A 22,437-nucleotide genomic window follows, 5' to 3' on the forward strand; every position below is an offset into this window, starting at 1 on the left:
CTTTCTTTCTTTCTGGCCAGTAATCCTTGCATCACCACCAACAGCCGTTGCATGAAGCATCTCAAACAAAGCCGTGAAGAAATATTGACTTATAAATATTCACTACCTTTTTACCTTTCCTTTGCTTGAGTGGACGGCGGGGGTGGTGGTGGGGGGAAGAGAAATAGTCGAGAAGAGTCACTTGTACTGCAACAAAGACACTTCAGACACTTTTATATTTCCAAATACATTGTCAATGACATCTTACGTCACCTGCAGGGTATTAACAAGTTTCCAGAATGATTCTTAAAGCTCAGTTTCCTGAGAGCGTTTTACGACTTTTGTGGATCGTTCTTGAAATTGCTTTGTCACTAATTGTGATGTGATTAAGAAGCAAACTACGACACACACAAGCAGAATGCAATTCGCCAAGGTTTTCCAAAGAAAATTAATGCTCACCGTTATTATGATGCAATTTAGTCTGCGTGGAATCAAAAGCTGGCTATAACGAAGGGGAAGAATGACGTGAGCATTAAGAGGAAGCAAAGTTTTACCTACAATCTAGCCTTCGCGCCTCCCCTTTCGTACCTCTTACTAATCCTCTAGGCCCCCTCTGAGTCGATACTTTCTTGCTTCACACCGCCCCCGGGGATTGAAAATGGGCGGTGATCAAGGGACGGCATCTCATATAAACTGGTCTCAATGAGTAGCAAAAACACACAGAGGTTTGAGCTTGGAGTCGTAGATTCTTTGGATTGTGTCTGCAAGATGAAGTGTTTTTTGACTATCGTACTTATTGTTGCCTTTGGTGAGTTTTTTTTTTTTTTTTGTTGTTGTTATTTCTGTTTGGTGTAATTGATACGAATGAACAAATTTAAGTATATCAGCCAAAGTAGAGTCGCATTATTTGTCATATCTGGATAAACGCATAAATTGAGAATTTTTACGAAAGTTAGCCAAAGGAGACCGAAATAATTTCCGTTATTTCTTTTCTTTAAGAGCGGTGAATGATATGCAATCGGGGTGTATTAGTTTTTCAGTAGAAACAGTATTAACTTTATGAATAATTGGAATGAAATTAAACTGATCGTGAGAATTAGTTAAAAGAATACAATAATTAATTATTAATGGCAATTAACATACATTTTGGAACGAAATCTTTATGCGTCATAAAAATTTGTGTATTAATTAATGGACATTATAATCAGTTTTTGTTTACCTTTAATTTGTCTCAGGGTTAGGAATAAGGAACGAAAAAAAAAAAACTGTAGTTAGTTTCTAAAACCGATTTTCATTTTAGTCCTATTTCTCCAGGTGGTTCTAAAATCTAACAGAAGACTTAATGATCCGTCAGCTTTGCAATAAAAAAATAAACAGCACGAACGCCAGACACAACCAGACTTGTCCTTGGCGTTCAAGCTATCATAAATGGAAATGATTTTATTATCCCAAAGGTGCCTCTTCATTTAAAAACAAGTTAGTAGCCACTCGGAAAATATCAGATTTATCGACGTTTCATAAACGTCTTTTCAAGGAGAGCATCAGATTAAAATAAGTGATATGTTCTTATTTTTAGGCAATATATATATATATATATATATATATATATATATATATATATATATATATTGCTTTGAAGTATATTCAACTTGATTTTATTACCTAATTTATTTAAATTCCAATTACAAGACTTTTAAAAGTCTTTTAATTGGAATTTAAATTTTGGTATTAAAACCCATCTAACAATAGATAAAATTAAATTATGAAAAACGTTATAATCAAACAGGCAACTAATCTGTGATACAACACACACACACACACACACACACACACACACACACACACACACACACACACACACACACACACACAAAGGAAATAGTTCTCATAAGTTTTCATTGTTGATGGAGCGTCTTAAACTTCTGTAAGTTGCCTCAGCATTGCTTTAATTCAAATGATCAGTCTCCAAATTTTTTATCCCATATAAAACGGTAGCAGTGTAAACATGTAATTTGAGAATTTTATTTATTATTTTTCATTGTCATGCTCAAAGGTTAAAAGTGAAATATACTTGCACTGAGGATTTACTAAAGATTAGGCAAATTGGGAATTCCATTCTGCACTCCAACATGAATTTTTGCTTTAACTCTGTTCTTTTAACTCTTAGAAGAGAATTTAAATAATCTTTAATTTAATGTTTTAAAACATGGCCCCATCTCCCTCTTTTAATATCCCAAAGTAAAAAGAATTTTACATATATTCTATGCTATTGTGGCAGAGTGGATACATTAGTTTTCAAAAATACGTACGTGCAGAAAACTACCATTTACAGAATGTTGTCTTAACGAAACCTTTACAATTCTTTCTGATCCACAGAATAATTCTACGTCGCTTAGCATGCTTTTTAGAACTCTCAAAGCATTAGAAGAGTCCACAACAAAAAATCTTCTCACCCATTCTGTTGCTTGCACCACGGTCAGAATCCAAGCAGCATAAAATTTTGAAATAACCTTCATTTTATTTTAAAAAAATCATGACAGTAGAAATGCAGCTCTATTGTTCACTAACTATTCTCCTTCATATGATACACATACCAGCCATTGAATTAGAACCTTTTATGCAGATACACGTAAATGTGACTTAGGTAGCGACACTTGGTCACTATCTGCCACCACGTGCTCTAGGCAACTATTTACAAATGCTCCTGGTCAGTAATCATCATTAGTGTTGATCACAAAGGGTAAAACAAAAGATATTTCTGAATACCATAAAGGGTTTATTGTAGGTGTCCCGTCTGGCTGGAGTTACGATTTTGAAAATAGCAAAGCTGACTGGTTTCTCAAAAGGCGAGATATCCCGGTGTTTAATCAGTGGAAAAATAACCCACTTTGCTTGTCTAAATGGCTAAAGTTGGTCCTAAGACTGTCACGAACGAGATCACCTGTCGTTTGAGAAAGCTTCTAAGGATAAACAGAACTTCTTGTGTGCAACAATTGACCGAAGCATTTAATGAAGTCTGTTCCCGACCATATCTCACCGAACTATGAGCAGGGAATTGAACAGGATCAGCATTGGCAGTCTCATGCCTATACAGAAACCATCATCGTATTGTATGGATTTTCTGTTATCGCTGAATATGGGAAAAAAATTCCTGGATTTTTTTCCCCCACAGTTTTGCAAATGAAAATATTTAAAAATCTTGTACCTAGTCCTTTAGCAGCAATGATTTCTACATAAGAAACTGAGATGTCATTTGCTTTAAAAGTATATTCTAGAACAATTTTGTTTCTGTTATTAGTAACTAGCGTCCTTCTAGTCGATCCAGGCTTAGCATTTACCCCCGTAAATGATTTTAAATGCGAATTCCTAAGACAACTAGTTTCAGTCTTTTCTTTTGAACGAAACAAAAGAAGTATCCTCAGGCTTTTGTAATTAGATTGTTTACGCGTTGGTCCTTGGAAAGTCAGAATTCCTCATAACTGTGAGACTTGATAGAGGACGGATAAGCACCCAGACTTCACGTCTTTCGCAATAGGAGAGTTGCAGACATCTACTCAACGTCACTTTCCCATATTTTGAGGATTTAACAGATCTTCGGATTGTTCATAAAATTGCAATGTCGACTCATATTCCAATAAGGATAATTTAATAAGCGAAGATAATACTGATGCAGAAGACTCCGTGAATTATTCGGCAACAGCGTTGGTGGATTTTTTAAGTTCATTTAATGCGAATCCATAAACAAGCCTTTGCTTAAGACCCGCAGACTTTCGAAATTACCTTGGAACGATTTCAGTCTCATCATTCATAATGGTTTTCTTGTTGTTACTTTGGAAACGATATGCGACGTAAATATGTATGTAAATTCTTTCAATAGAAGACCTAAATAAGTTTTAGAAGTTTTCAAAAAATAACTAAAGCTATAAAATTAATTAAAACTCATAAATATCATTCACTGCCAATTAAACTATCACGCACTATCTTCATTTATGTATTGGATAGTGGAAGTTAATTTTAGCCTAATTCTGGTATTATCGTTGATAATCCACTTTTTGTTGTCCTGTGTCTTTCAATGCATATTTTCCTATCGGGCTCTGTTTGCAGTTACAAAAATCCTAATTTTTTTTAATGTAAGCATTTGTCGCATTATAAAATGAATTCAAAACCCTGTCTTCTCAATACAGGGGAAACCTCTTTAAATAACTTAAATAAAAACCTTGCATGACAAATGTAAATTTTCATTTAATCACATATCCTTACTTACCTGAAATTGTAGTTTAAATTTTTACTAAATTTATGACAGAGAAAAGGAGAATTTTCACTAAGAATTGCAAGCTAAAATGTTAAATCTTGTTTATTTGTTTTCAGGTGGATATCAAGTTACTGCACAATCATGTCACTGGAGAGAACTTGATTTATGCATGGCTACTATGATGTTAAGTGCCCAAGGAAACAATCTTATTCCAGTGGATAAAGAAGGAGTGGAAACGTTTTGCGAGTAAGTGGAATAAGTGTTTTTCATTATACGACTTGGGAGGAGGGGTGTTCGTTTAGTTAAAATTATTTCGAAGCGAGTTAATCTTTGAAGCCAGCGCATTTTATCTAAGTGCGTGTTATCTTCCTGTTTTTTGCTTCTTTTGTTAAAGGAGAAATCCTTCATTATTCTCGAGGGACAAGCTAACTCACCTTCAGCTTAAAAGTCCATATAAAATTTCTTCGCATTCCAGACGTGATTTACCAAAAGAAGAACAATTATCTCTACTACGTTATGAAGGTCCCATTATACAAGAAAGGGTATTTGTTTATTGATATTTTTCAAACAAACTGTGGTAGGATTCATGCTGGGTTTGATGGGTTAAAATCCCAGTTACGAGAATTGCGATGTAAGTGTGATGATGAAGACTGATTTTATCATTAAAATCATAATTCTTTAGTGTTATTAACCTGAGCTAAGGCGGTATAGTCGCTCTAAAAGCTGATAAACGATCATCGCATTGGAAAGACTCTTTAAATGCTGATGTATGAATTATATTATCACCTATACCAACAGCGTAATTAATTCTTCTTCCTTACATAGTTATTTCATTTACTTGCAGTTAGTAAACTTCTGACAGAAAGCAACCAACTATGAAAGATCATAAATCATATATCGAGAATGCGAAACACTACCGTTGATTTCTGACCAGAAGTGAAGCAGGGTTTTAGATATATCATTACACCCTCTTAGTCAACAACAAAGAAAAGAAGCATTTCATTATATAAACACATAATAACTGTTCATTGATGTCAGTGATTCTGCATGAATCTCTCAAGTGTATTTTGTTATTTGTTTTGATATCATTTTGTTCAAGAGAAAGCAATCATTCTGATTACTTTCTTTTTATTTTTTTTCTCTTACGAAAAAAGGAGATAAAGACTTAGCCTCTGGTAAAGAAATTCTAATGATTTATTATAAGGAAAATGCATCCAAGAAGCAATATTAAAAAAATAATTTTTGATCAAACTAAATAAAGAATGAAAATTGGTCTTCGGTCTTGAATAAAACACTCTGCTCCAGGAAATGACCCAGAGACGTTGCATACGAAAAACCTGTCTGCTTACTTGAATCACTGACACACATTTGAAAGTGACCACTTGCAGATACGACTTACCTTATGATTTCTTAATTTCAGTCGAGAAGAAAAAAAAAAAAGCATAAAATAACTTCCTATACAAAGTCGCAAAGAAACGTTTGCTGGACTTTAAAAATTATAACCTAGATCCAAATTTAGATTTTTTTATAACTATTAACATCTGATAAATTAAATAATTATTTCACTTTTAAAACAAAGAGTTCATTATCTTCCTTACAGGGCAATTAATTAGAAGCCCCTTTCTCGTCTAATAGATGTTTTTTGTGAGCCAACTCTTTATTTACCTCTTAACGAGGGACGATAGGTCGGGTTTCATATTTTTTTCACCTTCCCTTTTTCGTAATGAGTCTGTATGTTTAATGCCTGTTTACAAGTATCAACAATTAGCAAGTGGCATGCCGAATCCCACTGGGCAATAATAAAAAGATTCAACATAATTAAAAGTGCGTTTTGCAACTGGAGCACAGTCTGTTCGGTTATGCTTTGTACTTCCTGCGGTGTATATAATATATATTGTAACTCCTAAGAACAAATTTTATTGTGCGATATTTACAATTCTTAATATAATTTGTCTGACAATCTGATTTTAAGTATGAAATGAAATTAAACAAAATTATATACAAATTATTCGTAATAAAAAGGTTTCATATTAATTTATTCCTCCCACAGAGCCTATAATGAAATGTCAGATTGCTTTGGAAATTACACCTCGAAATTTTTGACGCCACTGCAAAAGGAGTTGTTTCAAATAATATCAGAAGTACCAAGGAAGCCGATGGAGGAATTTTGCACACCAGGATCGGAGTCGCAGACCGGTAAGTAACTGATCCACAGCCTTCAGTATATATAGTACTGTCAGTGCTTGAACTCTTCGAATGTTCTGGTCTCCATTTCAGCTGGTGCTCAAATGAAGACCAGAACACATTTCTTAAGTTGTTTTAATTTATTACTGTTCGTAACAAAATCTGACTTATCACTTCGTAGAAATGACCTGTTACATAACATTACATATGACGACGTAATCATCCAATAAAAGTTAAAGTGGAAAGCGTGTCTTAAAGTATCTCAGAATATTTTTTCTTGTTAAAGTTATGATATGACGCTGCTAATAACGCGAAATGGGCTATGAGGTTTTAAATGGAATGCGGATTATATTTTAATGTTTGAGAAACACACACACATACATCTGCAGGTGGTACTGTACAACATTACGCTTGGATGAGTGGAGTCTTGGCATTCCTGTGTGTGTGAGTGGTGAGCCTCGAGTTTTTTTTTATATATATAGATAGATACTTTCAAATTGACTTTATTAACATCCGGGGTCTCAGTTCTAGTATCAGCGATGTCCACCACTAGAACCCCCCCCCCAACTAACATCCAAACATGAATGTTATTCATCACTGAAACACAACTGCCATCCTCTGCAACAGTATCACTTTAACGTTCTTCACTACATTTTCCATGATGCCTTTCATAAGAAGGATAGGACTTGTGCATTAGTCAGGTCTGCTGTTCCATGCAAAAGGTTATTGGACTTGGACTCCTTTGTTATATGATTTACGCTGGCTGAAGATTTCCTTACCTCACTTTGTTGCTTTCATCTGCTGGTTCCACCACTCTCTTAACTCCTGTTACTTCACCGATCTATTTGACCAAGTATCTCTAAAAGTCGATCGCATGCAATGTGATTACCATAATAGTGAGATAATCTTCCTTCGTTATTTGAACTCTCACAATTCCCACTAGCTTCTCTTCTCAAACTCTACAGTCATGCTGGAAGAGAAGCCTTATTCCTTGCTATCAGTAATGATTTAATACAAACTGTTTACCATCCCATCAGGATTCTAGATAATCCTCATTACTCCCTTTGGACCTATTCGGAACCAGCCTCCAAATACACTGCCGATCTGCTTCCCTCTTGGCAAGTCTGATATTAATCTTCTCGATGTCTATTTTTACCACAGATTCTCCTTCTTCACGTCATTCACATCCATGTGGCATTAAAATGGTTCCAACTAGGATAGCCTTCGGGATATCTGTGTCCCGTTTTTCATAGTCATTATTACTTCTGATGTAATAATAGAAATTATTCTCGCTGGGATGAGAGTATTTATTCCCACTTCCCAAGCAACCCTTAACCCCTATCTGAATCCTTGTTTTTCAACAACTAATGCACTCCAAGTCACAATTCAGCACACACACAATGGTTCAAGTCAAAAACTCCAGCTTCTCCCTCAGCTCACACTACACCTCGTAACAACTGCGAAGCTTCAAGAAATCCAAAGCAGACTTCGCAAGAGCCAACTGCTATAAGTTCTCTTCTATTTAAACATCAGTGGATATTTATATATAGTCCCTGGATTTTTATATAAAAGATATTATATATATATCCTTTATATAAAAATGGTCGATATATATATATATATATATATATATATCGACCAAGGCGGCTGATCTCCTTTCACTATTCGACAAACTTTTCACAGTATGCATCCTTCTCTGAAATTATGTCAGAAGGACATCAGAAAAAGACTCAGTAGTTTCGATACAAACAAGTCTCCTGGCCTTGGATATTTTTGCAGTTGTTCCTGAACGTTGTGTTTCACATTCATCTGGCATCTATCCACCTGCTTGTAATCAAGATTTTATCCGGCCTCTGCCCAAAAATGCAGATAAAGACAATTCTCAAACTATTGCTCTCAATACTCTCAAAAAATGAAAAAGACTATCACCAGCCAACTGTTTCACTATTTGGAGACTAACCCATTACTTAGTGATCACCAGCATGGATAATAATAATCTCGTTCTACCGTAGATCTAGCTAACCTCATCCACCTGTCGACGCAAGCCATGGGAAAAGTTCGAAGAAACGTAAGTGGTTTTTCAATGTTTTTCTACTTCCACGGCATTTGGTCTGGCAGTGTGGAATTCTTACCACGCTATCACCTTATGATATTTCTCCTCCCCTTTGAAAATAGGAAAGAGAAATATCATAAGCTATTTGCTGATAATACTACACTCCACTCTATTTTTGTTTTCATTCTCAAAACTTACTAGTCTTAGGTAATTCACTGATCTGTCTGCTACAATCCCTCAACTTTCTTTTAATCATATACAAATATGAGCAGCTGCTGGTCAACACTCATATACAGTTAAACTCCAAACTAATTAAACTAAATTTTAATCTTCTGGTTTCATTACTACATCTTTGCTCTTTGGAACAGTCTTAGCCACACTGTTTTCCCCAATTATTTCAACCTTCAGATCTTACAGAAAACACAACAACATGATCCTTTCTCCTAAACACTTGTCTACACAAGGTACTGCTGTGTCATGCGTCTTGGGACCTCTCGTGTGCAGGATTGATATAACACGCACGCCACATTTCAAAAATTAGCGAGAACCCCCTCCCCCATTTTCACGAATATTGAATACCAGTGAACAACTATTCAATGAAAACTAACATTCAATGGAGGTAACAATAAATCACTAATTTGTACAGTACTGGAAGTAGGAATTGGTTTATATTTCGCTAATTTTCCATGTGTTATTATCTCCTGCTATACTGGCCAGTCAGTTGTCCAACAGTGGTACAATTGAAGTATTCATTAACTGCGACATGTGCTATTAAAAGATGTAATCGTAACGTTGGCAAAACACAATCAAGCATACCATATCCAGTGAAGAAAAAGGATAGGAGAGTGCTGAAAGAGTTTGTGCAGTCCTCACATTGTTCACCAGTGAACTCTTGGAAGGGCAAGGGCCCGCACCTTTAGAGGTTTTTTCCAGAATAGCTTTATTAAATTGATTTAATTGAAAAACTGCCATAAATCAAATATCACTTGAAGTAGTATACGAAGAGAGTGGTACAGAACCTCCCTTGATGAAACAGTACAACTTTGGAGAGTTGTTGCATGAAGTGTCTAATCGTGAATAAACTCTTGGGAGAAGTTTCCGAAGCCTTAGTTTTTTGCCAGTATATGCAAAACAAGAAAAAAAACCAATCTATATTATGATAGTTTTGTGAAAACTACCCAACTGCGCATGAACATGACACAGTTCCAGTTATGCTATAAGCGCTGTTGGCGAAAGTAATATATTGTATTAGACTAATCAACAGAATATCGGAACGATAAAATAAAGTTTCAACTTTAGATTAGGGCATAAACTAACATCCAACATGACTACCGGAAACAGCTTTCAGTTATGAACCTTTCATAAGGCCCCTTGACATTATGATAGCATTTATCAACTGAACTATTTTGTATTTCTCTTTCTTTTCTTTTAAATTAGAAATAGGAATTATCTTCTTTTGCTGTATTCTAGTGGTGAGTATTGATAATAACAAACAAACGACTTTAGTAAAAAAATATATAAATCTCATATCGTGATTATGGTATATTTTCAGATTTTCTAGAAGTGTCTCCTTGTTTATCTGAATACTTATCCGGTGATGACAGCAAAAAATGTATCTTGGACATACAAGCAGTGATGGAATTCATTCCTACTGTAAAACCAGAGGGTCGCTTAGCTACTTTATGCTGGTGAGTATGCTCAATAGTCGTTCGTGGGCGTCCGCATGCATGCGTGAGAGAATGAAAATTAATTTCAACTTAATTATCAGTGAATTGTCTACAGTGAACTGTGAATGATAGAACGATTTCGCTTTGACTCAAACTTCTCATCTTCAGAAAGCTGAGAAACCGCCATAAAGATTCCTAATGCTGGAGGTTCTTCCAGATGAGCAAATTCAATTGAGTGTTTTCAGTTGATTCATGCGTTAGACACATAAAAAGGAGATTTTCTTCCTCCAGGACAACCGACCGCATAATACACATGATTACATTCTTATCATAGTAGTTAGGATTACTATCCCCGTTTTCAGTTTTTTCTTGAAAACTTTAGTTTCCGAAAATCCCTCATATATCTTGCACCACGATTTTTTTAGCTTCAATTTTGGCAAAAAAGTGCGAGTTATATATATTCGATTAAATATAGTATCGATTTAAGCATTCGATTTATTCCTTTTCATACGACATTTATAGTTACAATACGTATGTAATGACCTGCTATAATATAATTGCAATAATAAAAATGTATATCGCAATTTCAATATCAGATCTGATCCTAATAAATTGTAAACTATATTTACGCTTTCATTGTTAATTTATAGCACGCTCCGGGTAGTGCACTGAAAAAATTGAATTCTATTGGTTAGCAGCTGTTCACGTGATGTGCAGGAAATGTGCTCATGTGAATCTAAGCTATGAGTTAATAATTTCTGCTACAGACAAACAGTGATCTCTGAAGCACATGCCAGTGCACCGAACGCGATACAACGACAACCTAGCAACGTAATGTAGCTGTAAGGGAATCCAAATAAAAAATAATAAAAAGTTATTATTTTTTATTTGTAATAGCATTACAAATAAAAAATAATAGTATCGTGCAATGGTCTATCTACAGTTTTGTGCACGTTTATTCGTGCATTTTTATAAAAATTGTTATTAATAATATATTTATTCACCCAGGCAATGTCGTTTTCTAAGACGACAAGAAAAAGAACAATTGCTGATGAGGGGAGAAAATTTCAAGACAAACAGGAATTGAATTACTTCTGCACTGAAACAAAGGACAAAATTGTGTGCATTATTTGTAACAAAACAATTAGTGCCGCCAAAGAATATAATATAAAAAGGGACTACGATAAAATTCATAAAGCATTGAGAGTAAACTGAGGGAAGAAAACTTAAAAAGTATGAAGAATTCACTTCAAAGTCAAAAACAAACATTTTCAAAAATTATGAAAGACAACGAATCGGCAGTGAGAGCCTGTTTTGAAATCAGCTATTTATTGGCGAAACATTCCAGACCTTTTAGTGAGAGTTCCTTGGTTAAGGAGAGTTCCATAAAAGCAGCCAAAAACGTATATCCCCAAAATGTGCAAGTATTTCGTGATATTTCTTTGTCCAGAAATACTGTGATCGAAGGAATAACTTAAATGGCAGATAATCTGCATGACCAGTTGCAAGAAATATCTGGAAACATGGAGTACTTTTCAATTGCACTTGATGAAGGTTTTTTCGATATTCACGACGGGGCACAAGTTGCTCTGTTTCTTCGGGCTTGCGACGACAATATGAATATTACTGAAGAGTTCTTGGAAATGATTTCCATCCATGGAACTACTACAGGGGAAGACGGTTTTGATGCCATGTGGAACATTTTGGAAAAATACCAACTTCCTCTGAAGAGTCTCATAGCTGTGACATCCGATGGTGCTCCAGCAATGACAGGCAAAAATAAAGGTTTGTATCAAACAAAGTTAAAGGAAATGTATCCACACATTCCAAAAGTGCAATCTTTCCACTGTATTATTTTTCAGCAGGTATCCAAAGTATTGGAAAAGAGTAGCATACTCAGGCTCTCTAAATCACCTCCAGTTGCACAATTTCTTAAAGACCTGGAGAGTGAATATGAAGGGCTATTTTATTATACAGAGATTCCTTGGTTATCTTGTCATAAGTTTCTAAAAAGTTTTTTTTTACTTTTACAGGAGATCAAATTGTTCCTAGAAATGAAAAATCATGATGTTGCATTTCTTAATGATCAGACATGGGTACAAGATCTAGCATTCTTAGTTGATATTAGAGGACACTTGAATACTTTAAATGTCAGACTTCAGGGAAAAATCAGTTAATAACCCACATGTATGATGCACTGGCAAGTTTTAGACGTAAATTGGATTTGTTTTAAAAATCATTTAGTCAACCTTTTTTGCAGTCCATTTGCCATTTTATAGCAAATGGCTCACTCTGCAATTGAGTTTGACATTTCTGGATTACAGGAACATTACTTAGATTTTTTCCCTGCTTTTGCCATTAGGCGATAGTTATCAGGAACAAATAGGATTTTATTTTTGAAAACTGGGTTTACAATCCCACAGCCTAAAAAATCACAGTAGAACTTGCGTTATTCAGACAATAATATACACTCTTATTATTTAGAGCCAGGTTGTGATTTCCAAACCTATTTCATATGCTTTCTCCCCTGAAAGTCTTGATTCAATGGAAACCTCGAGTTCACTTTCAGATGGCTAAAGATGGAGACCGTCAGCCTACAAATATTCAGTAAGGTAGTTAGGGTGAAAGGAGATCCACCTACTTCCTTTGGGAATAAAAGGCATGAAAATATTTATTTATTTTTTAAACTATTGATAAATACCAAATAAACGTATAAAGAGCACAAATTATTCGATTAAGAATTTTTAGATTGTGCCATAAGGGAAGAGTTTAGCATACAACAATGTTAACATGCATGATTTTATATTTGTCGGCCACTTTCATTTCGTAGTCTCCCGATCCAATTCAAAATTTTCTAAAATAAACGTCAACAATATTAATCAGTATTTCTTCACATTCCTACATTAAAATGGCAGTCAGATCCTGAACCAGGAACGTGCCGAATTTCACAAAAACATGTAGAGTGTTAGCCAGAATTGTTTTTACTTTTCTTCGCAATCTCTTCTAACACACATCCCCCCCCCCTTAATCGGCGACGAAATATTTTCAGGTAAGTTACGCGTTAGGTGATACTTTATGATTATCTCAAGCTAGCCACTGTGAATCCGGCTCCTAATGCGACTGCCTGAGACAAATTTGGAATTTGTTCACTCCTCTAATGAAGATGAACCCTCTAGTTGCTCTTTCAGAAGAATGTTCTAATTCTTTCTACAATTCTCTACCGATTCTCCATATATCTATTCCTAAAGGCACTCATTAGGATTTTCTTCTTCTCTTCTCAAAAACATCTGCAGCTTAGTGCGTAATGACGATGCCCTTTAATTGGAAATACTTGGATTCAAAAATCCCATCTAGCCATGAACCTTTCAAAATGGCTTTTTAAAACTAAAACGAGTTAGCTGGTCTCAGACGCAAGTTGCTGTTTTGTCCCTTCCCGGAAACATGGGTTTTACATCCGCAAAACAAACAAAATTTCCAGAAGATTACACGCAAATTTAAACATAATACAATGGCTTCATAACCTTAGTTTGCTTCGGCTGTAATTTGAAAAGACCACTGCAGTATAATGGGCAGAGAGACGAACTGGAGTACTTCTGAATTATATCAAAATTTGGGCACAAGTATGCTATGGAATTGAGCAGTATTATAGATCAGATATGGGTAAAGAGACCAGTCTGCAAAACAATCAGAGGAATTCGTTGTACAAATATCTATACCAAATTACACTTATTTTGTATTTGGTAAAGAAAATGAACAATTATTTGGTAAATAAAAATACAAATATGTGTAAATTGAAGGACTGGATGAAAGAGGTTTTAGAAGTATTGAAAAACGAAAATCACCTTAAAACCTAAAATGGCGTTTAGAAAGTCAAATAATATCATAATGGAATCAATTTCGGAAGATGAAATGATAAATATTCTTAGAATATCCCAAAAGTGGGGGCAACACAGGACTGAGGAATACCAATGGAAATATTGAAAAACGATTGGCAGGAATATTTAGAATTGTGACAAAATTATTTCATTCAAGTTTTAGGAGATGTCATATTTGCATCTCCTAATAATAATAGCTCAAGACAGAGATTATATTAAAAAGTTATATAGGCATAGGTATTGGGCGGAAATAAGATAAATCTTCAGAAGACAGAATATCCAGTGATAAGAGGAGAAGTATGACTTATATGTAACAGCAATAGGAAAAATAAAATGGTTGAGCACTTTCAATATTTAGAGATAATATTGTATGAATCTGGCATTTGTGAAAAATACATTATCTCATTAACATTAAAGGAGAGGAGCATTACGTATGATAAATGGGATCCTGTGGAATCGAGAAGCATAAATAAACGAAGAATAATAATAATATGTCGGTCATCATTGAAGTATTTTGATATGTGGAGGTGAAGGGTGGTCTTTAACATATTGCCACAAACGGAGTCTGTGTGTAGTAGAAGTTGAATACCACAGAAGGAGTTGCCGATCCTGTGGTAGAAAGATTTCAATGGAAGACGAACACTCACCCATTATTCCGTCGTTTTGTGACTTGAGTTCGGTCAGAAGGATAGCAAATACGAGATCTCCAAAAAAAAAAAGAAAGAAAGAAAAGGATTTGGTTGGTCTCCAGGTAGAGTGAACACCTCGAGTAACGTGAAGGGATGAATAGTATAAGCCATGAGAGAAAGGAATTTGGTTCACAACGTGTGGGCAGACCGGAAAACGTGGCACTAAGCAATAAAAGGTAACAGCTGAGAAGTCTATAAAAGTGAGTATAATATGGCATACGAAGTACTCTAATTGTACTACTTCTGCTTTCTTTTTATTCTATTCCATTTTTTTACACATAAGACTGATTTGCAGCGATCTTCAGAACACTAGATTCAATGTTTTATTTACTGCAACATAGTCGAAAATACAAAACTGTAATTGTAAATGAAACGTGAACTGTCATCATTGTGAAGGCTGGAAAATAGATGACACAGTTTGTTTTGATCTTAGCAAGAACTGAATGGAAATGTTTTTAGTGTTAATTATAAATATCTTGGATAAATTTTAAAACATAAGAGTTTAGCATTATTTTTTTCCCCAACATGTCTTATAATTTACCAGGAACTGAAAGTTTTCGATTTTTAATTTCAATGATTTTATTAGGTTTTGACTTCAGTTGACATGATGTGTGTAGATGACTAACTTCACTGATTTTGCAAAACGATACTAAAGTAAAACGCATCATATTTTTAATTCAATTACAATATAATCTTGTTTCCGTAAAAGGAAGTTTTTGTGCTATTTAATCTGACAAATTTGCAAGTTCAAAATGGCGTTAGCTTCACAATTTTTTTTTTTTTTTTTGCACATTTAGTAAAATGAAAGAAAAAAAAAACTACCTTCCAACTCCTCTTCATTCCCTACACAAAAAGCAATACAACTTTGCCGTAATTAACTTTTAGTAACTGGGGGTCGCCAATCACCAACCCTGCCATTCAGATATAGCTGGCCTAAGACCTTCAATGATTTTAAATGATATCTGGGAGAGAATGGGAGACAACTGCTGCCATCTCTTTTCCCCTAACCCTAACTATATATCATTGTGTGAAATACTTCTTAGCGAAATAGTAGCCACTAAATATATTTGGATCACATTCTGAATCACATTTGATTGAGAAAGTATATTAGGATATCAACGCAAAAGTTGATAACGATCTAATGCTCTAATAGAAATCCAACATTTATTAACTGAAGATGAAGAATTTAATGATTTACGGATTTTCATCGAGGTGTTTGGGAAACTATCAATTCTGAGCAGCATCAATGAAAACAGAAAGTGAAGAAAGACAAATCTGATAGGTACCAAAATGTAGGACTGTATCAACTTCTGCAATTTCCATTTCTCTCTCTCTCTCTCTTTAAGTCATAGTAGGTGAGCATTATCACTATCAATTGCATCTTTCGCTGGTGATGACATGCATCTTTTGCTAAGCCTAATAAATATTTTAATTAAACTTTCTAAAAATAAAATTGGACCTCAATTTTATTTTTAGAAAGTAAATTTTACCAGTAAGTATTATAGCATAATTTCATTACAATGTTAAAGGTGTAACCTGTAACATATTAACCTATTCATTATTGTGACTTGATCTTTTGTTATCCATCAGCGGTGTTATGAGGCTATTCGACTGTGTAATGACTGATGTGGAAGCAAAATGTGGCAAAAAAGCTATTGATGTACTAGATCAAAGTATAAATGCATTGACTGCTGGTCTGCCTAACTTAGTGTGCGGAAGTTTTGATCCTGCTGGACCCAAATGCGAAGGAAATATCCCTGCTTCTGGTACAGTACCTGAAGGTTCATCCTCCAAATCACAGATTTCCAAACTTCTTTCCGCGTTCTTAGGGAACTAGAGATTAGACGATGCGGGCTTTTTAACGGCTCGTCTATCAATGCTTGATTCTGTATAATATTACCATCAAAGTGTTTTTATTTCAATAAATATATTTGTTATATATTTGAGGAAGTTTTATGCAAATAGGATTCATAAGAGCAGTTTACATTCAACAACTAAAACATAATCTGTATTTTCTTTCTGAGATGGAAGCGGAGAGTTTTCAAGCCACTTTAGACCTCCAATAAGTAGGATGGTTGTCGGACAACCATCCTACTAAATAGAAGTCTAAAGTGAGTAATTCATCTACCATGAACACATTATTAAACATTCATATCTAGAAGAGCGGAAATGCTATCCACGCCAACAAAACTGGAAATACGAAGTGCTGTACAAGAGAATTTGCCTTTTTTTTTTTTATCGCAGTTTCATCCACGAAAGGTTAGAAATCTCTAACAATTATGTACCGTGTCAGGTGGTTAGATAATCTAGAAGGAGCACCACAAGTTGATGCTTTTATGGTATTTTAGACTTTGATTATTATTAGAGGTTGGGCTCAGAAATTAACCATGAGAATCGAGTACCACTTAAAATATCAATACTATCAGATACCATTGATTCATAATACAGTGTTAATAGCTAAGATATGGCTGAAAGTTCCGGTCTACAAACTACTAGATTTGTATTGTCGACACACACACATATTCTTACACAAATAAAGGAATAATATTTCATTGCAAAGTGTTTCAATTTTCATAAATGAAGCTTTCTTTAGATTAAATATCTCTTAATCTAAAAAAATCCTCATCAAGTACAGAGAAACAACAATTTTGTGTTTCTGCGTTGAGTGAAAAACGAACATGCAAATAGGTTATTATCGATTCATTATTGCAGTTGTTCTAACATTGGAATGAAAGACTACGTATATTTTCACACACACACACACACACACACACATGATACCGATTTCTCCTGCAACGATTGTACGAACATGTATCGAATTGTTTGCATAATCGGTGATCATTCCGTTTCAGGGACAGTAAACGATTCGAAACACATTTGACAAAAAGAATAGCTTGTCTGATTTTTGATCCTGATGTAAAATAAGGTCTTTTTCATCAAAGAAAATATCATGCAATCGTGCTCACAAGGCATTCATTGGGTTCAGTAATTTAAGCTAACAGTAAAGCAAGTTACATATCTTCTTTAAATAGTAATACATGACGATGATATAATTTTCATTTCTAAAAGAGCAGAGCAATAGACTTCACATTAGAATTGCGAGGTCTAACACTTACGTTGATTGCAAAAGAGCTTAAGTAGCATTCAATTCTGCTGATCATCCCTCGTTTGTGTTCTTATGATTACGAATGATAATCACACTTCAAAGTTCAGAAACACGACAAGAAGTTTATTATTAAAGAAATTTCACACTCACAATCCTTAACAAGGAAATCTGCTAAGTGGGGGTGTAGAAACATTTCATGATTTTTGAGCGAGTGTCAATAATGATATCATCCTAATTAACTTACAAATGAATAAGTCGAAAATTCTTTGTCGGCATATTTTTATTTGAAATCTATTAGTGTCCAGAACGTTACAAATCATTGGGTTGTTTTTAAAATAGCCTTCAAACATGTTGAGACGTTCCTTTCCGAAAGGTGTTTGATAGCGTTTGTCGTAGAATGTGACAGATGCCCATGAGGGGAAAACATCATTTTTGATGTTTTCTTGATGTTTTGATATAAGAACACATTAAAGATAATCTTTCATTTTTATATGCAGAGAAATTCATACTAAAATATGAATATAAAATTACACTAAAATATGTAAAATAAAAAAGTATCAAAGAATTTTCGAATTAGCCTTGATAATCATAACCGTCATGCTGATTTTAATCCTATTCCACTAAGCCACTCTCTTCCTTGTCACGCTCTAATTCCCGTCGGGCTGTGAGGGGGCGCTACCTACAACCTTGTCTCTCTTTCGGATTTCCAGACAGTGCATAGAATATTAAACTATATATTACAAACTTTTTATGACGTAATAACAAAGAGTCCTACACCTCCTAATGACATTTGCGAATACATTTATTCTTTATTCATATAATTTAATTACACTAATTTTTTTTTTTCTTTTCAAAGTCCGCGCGGTTGGCCTAGTGGCTGTGCGCTTTGCAACCATATGGCTGGAGAAGGAGTGTCCTAGGTTCGATTCCCGTCGGAGACGTGAGGAGCTGAAGGATGTTCCTCAGCCATAGCCAAGTTAGCCGGTCTTGGGCGTGGAGTGTAGGGTTTATTTTTCTCCAGTTTATCTTGGGGTGTTTCATCCCGCAAAGCAGGCAAACCGGTCTCGAGAACTCAACACTACAGGACATAGGGTACACCGGGAGTAGGGCTGACCACCTTATCCTGTGAACGGTTTGAGTTCCGATGATTAATAAACCCTCAACACTGCAAGGAAAAAGAGGATGAAAGGAAGATGAGATGAGTTTTTAAAAATTAAATATATATTTCATTTATACCTGTCTTCATTATTTTTTAAAAATATAGTTTCAGAAAATGGAATCCTTCCTCTTACACATGGGAAAGTTTTATCAGCCCTCATAAGAATTAGCATTTCACAATTGTCACCATCTTTGTCGTTTGATTATAAACAGTATAATATAAACCCGAACAGATATTTAATAAACTACTTCTCTATATAAGATTTATAATCGGATGCGTTTTAAAGTTCCATTTATCTGTTCTATTTCTGGATAATCGGGATGTAAAATAATTCCACGATCTCTCATTTTATTATTATTACGTGACACCTCTAGAGAGTCCAAAGACTTATCAAGGGAGGGCACCTAATCTACAACTCTCTCTCTCTCTCTCTCTCTCTCTCTCTCCACCACTCAATCCGCCAACGAACACCAACGCCATCTACCATCCACCACTCATCTACCGTACACGTCAGGATTCGAACCCGCAGCCTAGATACGCTAACTAATCAGGCTGGCATTTGAATTTTATCCAAAAATATTTTCCAATAATACTTTAAAAAAAAAGACTGTTCGAATCTCCTAAAAACAATAGAATAGCTTTCGTTTTCTTTCTTCTTTTTATTGAATGATTTTTTTTTCTATTTTTAAACAAGCAAACAATCTGAATCAAACATTTAATTAAGTGACTAAGTGGATAATAAGGTCTCATAACCTAATATCGCAGTGCTCAAGAGCACAGTATTGAGAGTCTCTGCAATATTTTTTCCAGTTTATATCATAATAGGTAAATATGTGGGGATCAGTTGACACTCATGCAAAAATTACGGATATGTGCTCTTGATTCAAAAATTTCGAAGGCCCCTCCACAGTGTTGTTAATGTATAAGAAATCTTTATCTTGGGAGGCCATTGAGAAAGGATATCCTTAGTAAACGACACAATACTTTTGAGTTTAAATGGCGGCGTTCGTTGAGTTTAATATACATTTTAATTGTCTGTGCAAATCCTCTTAGAGGTTGTTGTGTAAAATATTTTTGTTTCATTATTTTTTATTATTCATCAACAGTAATAATCAGAAGAATCTAGCAAATGTGTTATTTACTCTCTGTTCAGCTTACTCTTGGTTGAATAATTACATTGTGAAGCCTTGCTATATACTAAAAATAAGTCAAGAATAACCAGAACCTGAAGGAGTACTAATGTTCATATTATTTGCCAATGCGATATGATAACCTGCTCGATTTTGGTTCCTCCGAAAATCTCAAGTCTCGCCAAAATCAACAACAAAAACACCACGATTGCATCATGGTATTTCTTCTTTTTGATATCTACGGTTCCCAGTCAAGAAGTGATTTACTTCTTGTCATCAGAATAATCTCAATATATTTCTCCTGGATTAAATACGTCACACTCATACCTGCCTCATAGCAAAATTTCTTGCATACATGCCACTCTTCAAGAAGGAAGAGCACGAAGAACAAATTTAATAAGCATATTTACGTGTTTGCGAGTTAAAAGACCATAATAATTTGTTAACAAACTCTTAATGAATAAAACATTAACGCTATTCAAAAGTGTTCAATGGAAAGTTTTCTAAACTTTATTTTGAACTGAGTAATTCCAAGTTATGGGTAACTTCAGAGAAAGTTATCTGAAACATACCTGGTCCAGTTGGCTACATGATCATTGTAGAATTTCGTATTAAATATTTAAATCGTTTTAGTAATTCGAGATATTCCTGACATAAACACACACGAATCATAGTCATAGCTGCCTTAGAATTCGATAGTATACAAATTATCCAGATGATTATCTAGTTATTGTAAAAAAAAAAAAAAAAAAACTAATAGAAACTAGTTAGTAACATATGGTAACTCTTGTTAAGAGTTACGAATCTATTAAGAGTTAAGTAGTATTTTAAATGGCACATTTAGTATTTTTTTTCAGAGAAAGTATAATTTAAGAATTTTGCATTTAAGACTAATTGTTTTGATTTATAGCTCTTATAAGTCGAATTTTTAAAAAGTAACTTTTTAAAAAAAATCCTTTGCTTAAATACTTTATATTAATTTCACAGATATAATTCAGCCTAACGTTAAGATTTTATCAGAAATTTAGACATTATGAATATCATACACATTTCCATTTTATAAATGAACGTATTAAAAATTACCAACAGTTATTTTATCAGCAATGCACACTCGATGTTTCCAAAATGACTGTTAAGGGCAAGTGAAATGTGCGAAGTTTTTTTGTTTCTTTTGTGATTATGGATCTTTTAAAATCAAAAAAAGGAAAATCAGCTTAGTGAATTTTTCTGAACTCACCGCTTATGGAGAAAATAAATTTCATTGAACCGGGTTAGACTGCCATGACTATTAAAAATATCTTTTGGATAATTTAAGGGGAAGCTCTGTTTATTCTTTTTTTTTTAAATCAAGAATCTTGGAAGTCACAATGTATCAGAGAAATGTTTTGTTTGGAGACTGTATTTTAAGAATTTATTTCTGCTGTGATAAAATAAAAAAAATGTGAAAGTGTTTTATAATTGACAAATAACGTATTAAATTTTAATATTATAACAATGCTTGGTTCTATTTCAGTGGCTTCATGAGATTGATGCATTGCCTTCATGCTGATATGGAAACTCAATGCGGAAAAAAATCTGTTGAAATAGGAAGAAGATCACTTAATGCACTAAGTGCTAATCTTCCCTACATGGTTTGCGAAAGCTATGATCCTGCTTCAAAAAAGTGCGAAGGAAAGCTACCTACGTCAGGAACAATACCTGAAGGTGCTGGTTCTAAATCACAAATTTCAAGACTTATGGCTGCAGTTTTAGGAAACTAAATTGATTTCTTGTAATCTTGTGATCTTAGGCCATAATGGTTGTACTGAAACACATGCAGGAAATACGATTATTTTAAAGGCTGCACCAGGATATTATAGTGCCATGATAATATTTTTACTTTAAAATGTATTTTTTAAACAAATAAATACTTTGTTTAGATTTTTGTTAGCAAATCATTTAGATTTATTAATTCATTTCACGACACAATTTGAAAATAAATATGTACACACAAGAATATTTATATGTGTAAATACAAAACAGCTTTTAGAGCTCCTTTCTGGATTTTTTTGAAATGCCTACTTTTGAAAAAGCTGCTTTTGTAATCAATATAAGATGTGTAGCTCCCATTTGCCAAAGACGTCTGCATAGAAGTTTTGTTTCTGCAAAACGAGTGTTGTGAACATTGACATAAGAAATGCTCAAATGACAAGTGTTAGCTTACTCTAAATATGAATTTATTGAGGAAAAACGTGAAAAAGTTTATAAAAATTATAAGAAGTTAAAAATATTAATATTATTTTTAGAAATTTCACACCTAGGTTTTATTTTCTTCAAAATCATACACAAAGCATCAAAATATTG

At 34.2% G+C, this 22,437-nt stretch overlaps 1 protein-coding gene across 1 annotated transcript; it reads left to right on the plus strand.

The window, feature by feature from the left end:
* Window positions 1–720: 720 nt before the first annotated feature.
* LOC150107217 (uncharacterized) lies at window positions 721–16,559 on the plus strand. Its single transcript, XM_090391074.1, has 5 exons — window positions 721–787; window positions 4,348–4,477; window positions 6,282–6,427; window positions 10,021–10,156; window positions 16,290–16,559. Exons 1-5 carry the CDS (start codon window positions 748–750, stop codon window positions 16,534–16,536), a joined length of 699 nt encoding a protein of 232 aa, XP_090247200.1. The 5' UTR covers window positions 721–747; the 3' UTR covers window positions 16,537–16,559.
* The last annotated feature ends 5,878 nt before the right edge of the window (window positions 16,560–22,437 follow it).

Source organism: Typopeltis vanoorti, chromosome 4 (assembly GCF_054136105.1).
Source record: "Typopeltis vanoorti isolate ZY-2024b chromosome 4, IOZ_Tvanoo_1.0, whole genome shotgun sequence".
Lineage (NCBI taxonomy): Eukaryota > Metazoa > Arthropoda > Arachnida > Uropygi > Thelyphonidae > Typopeltis > Typopeltis vanoorti.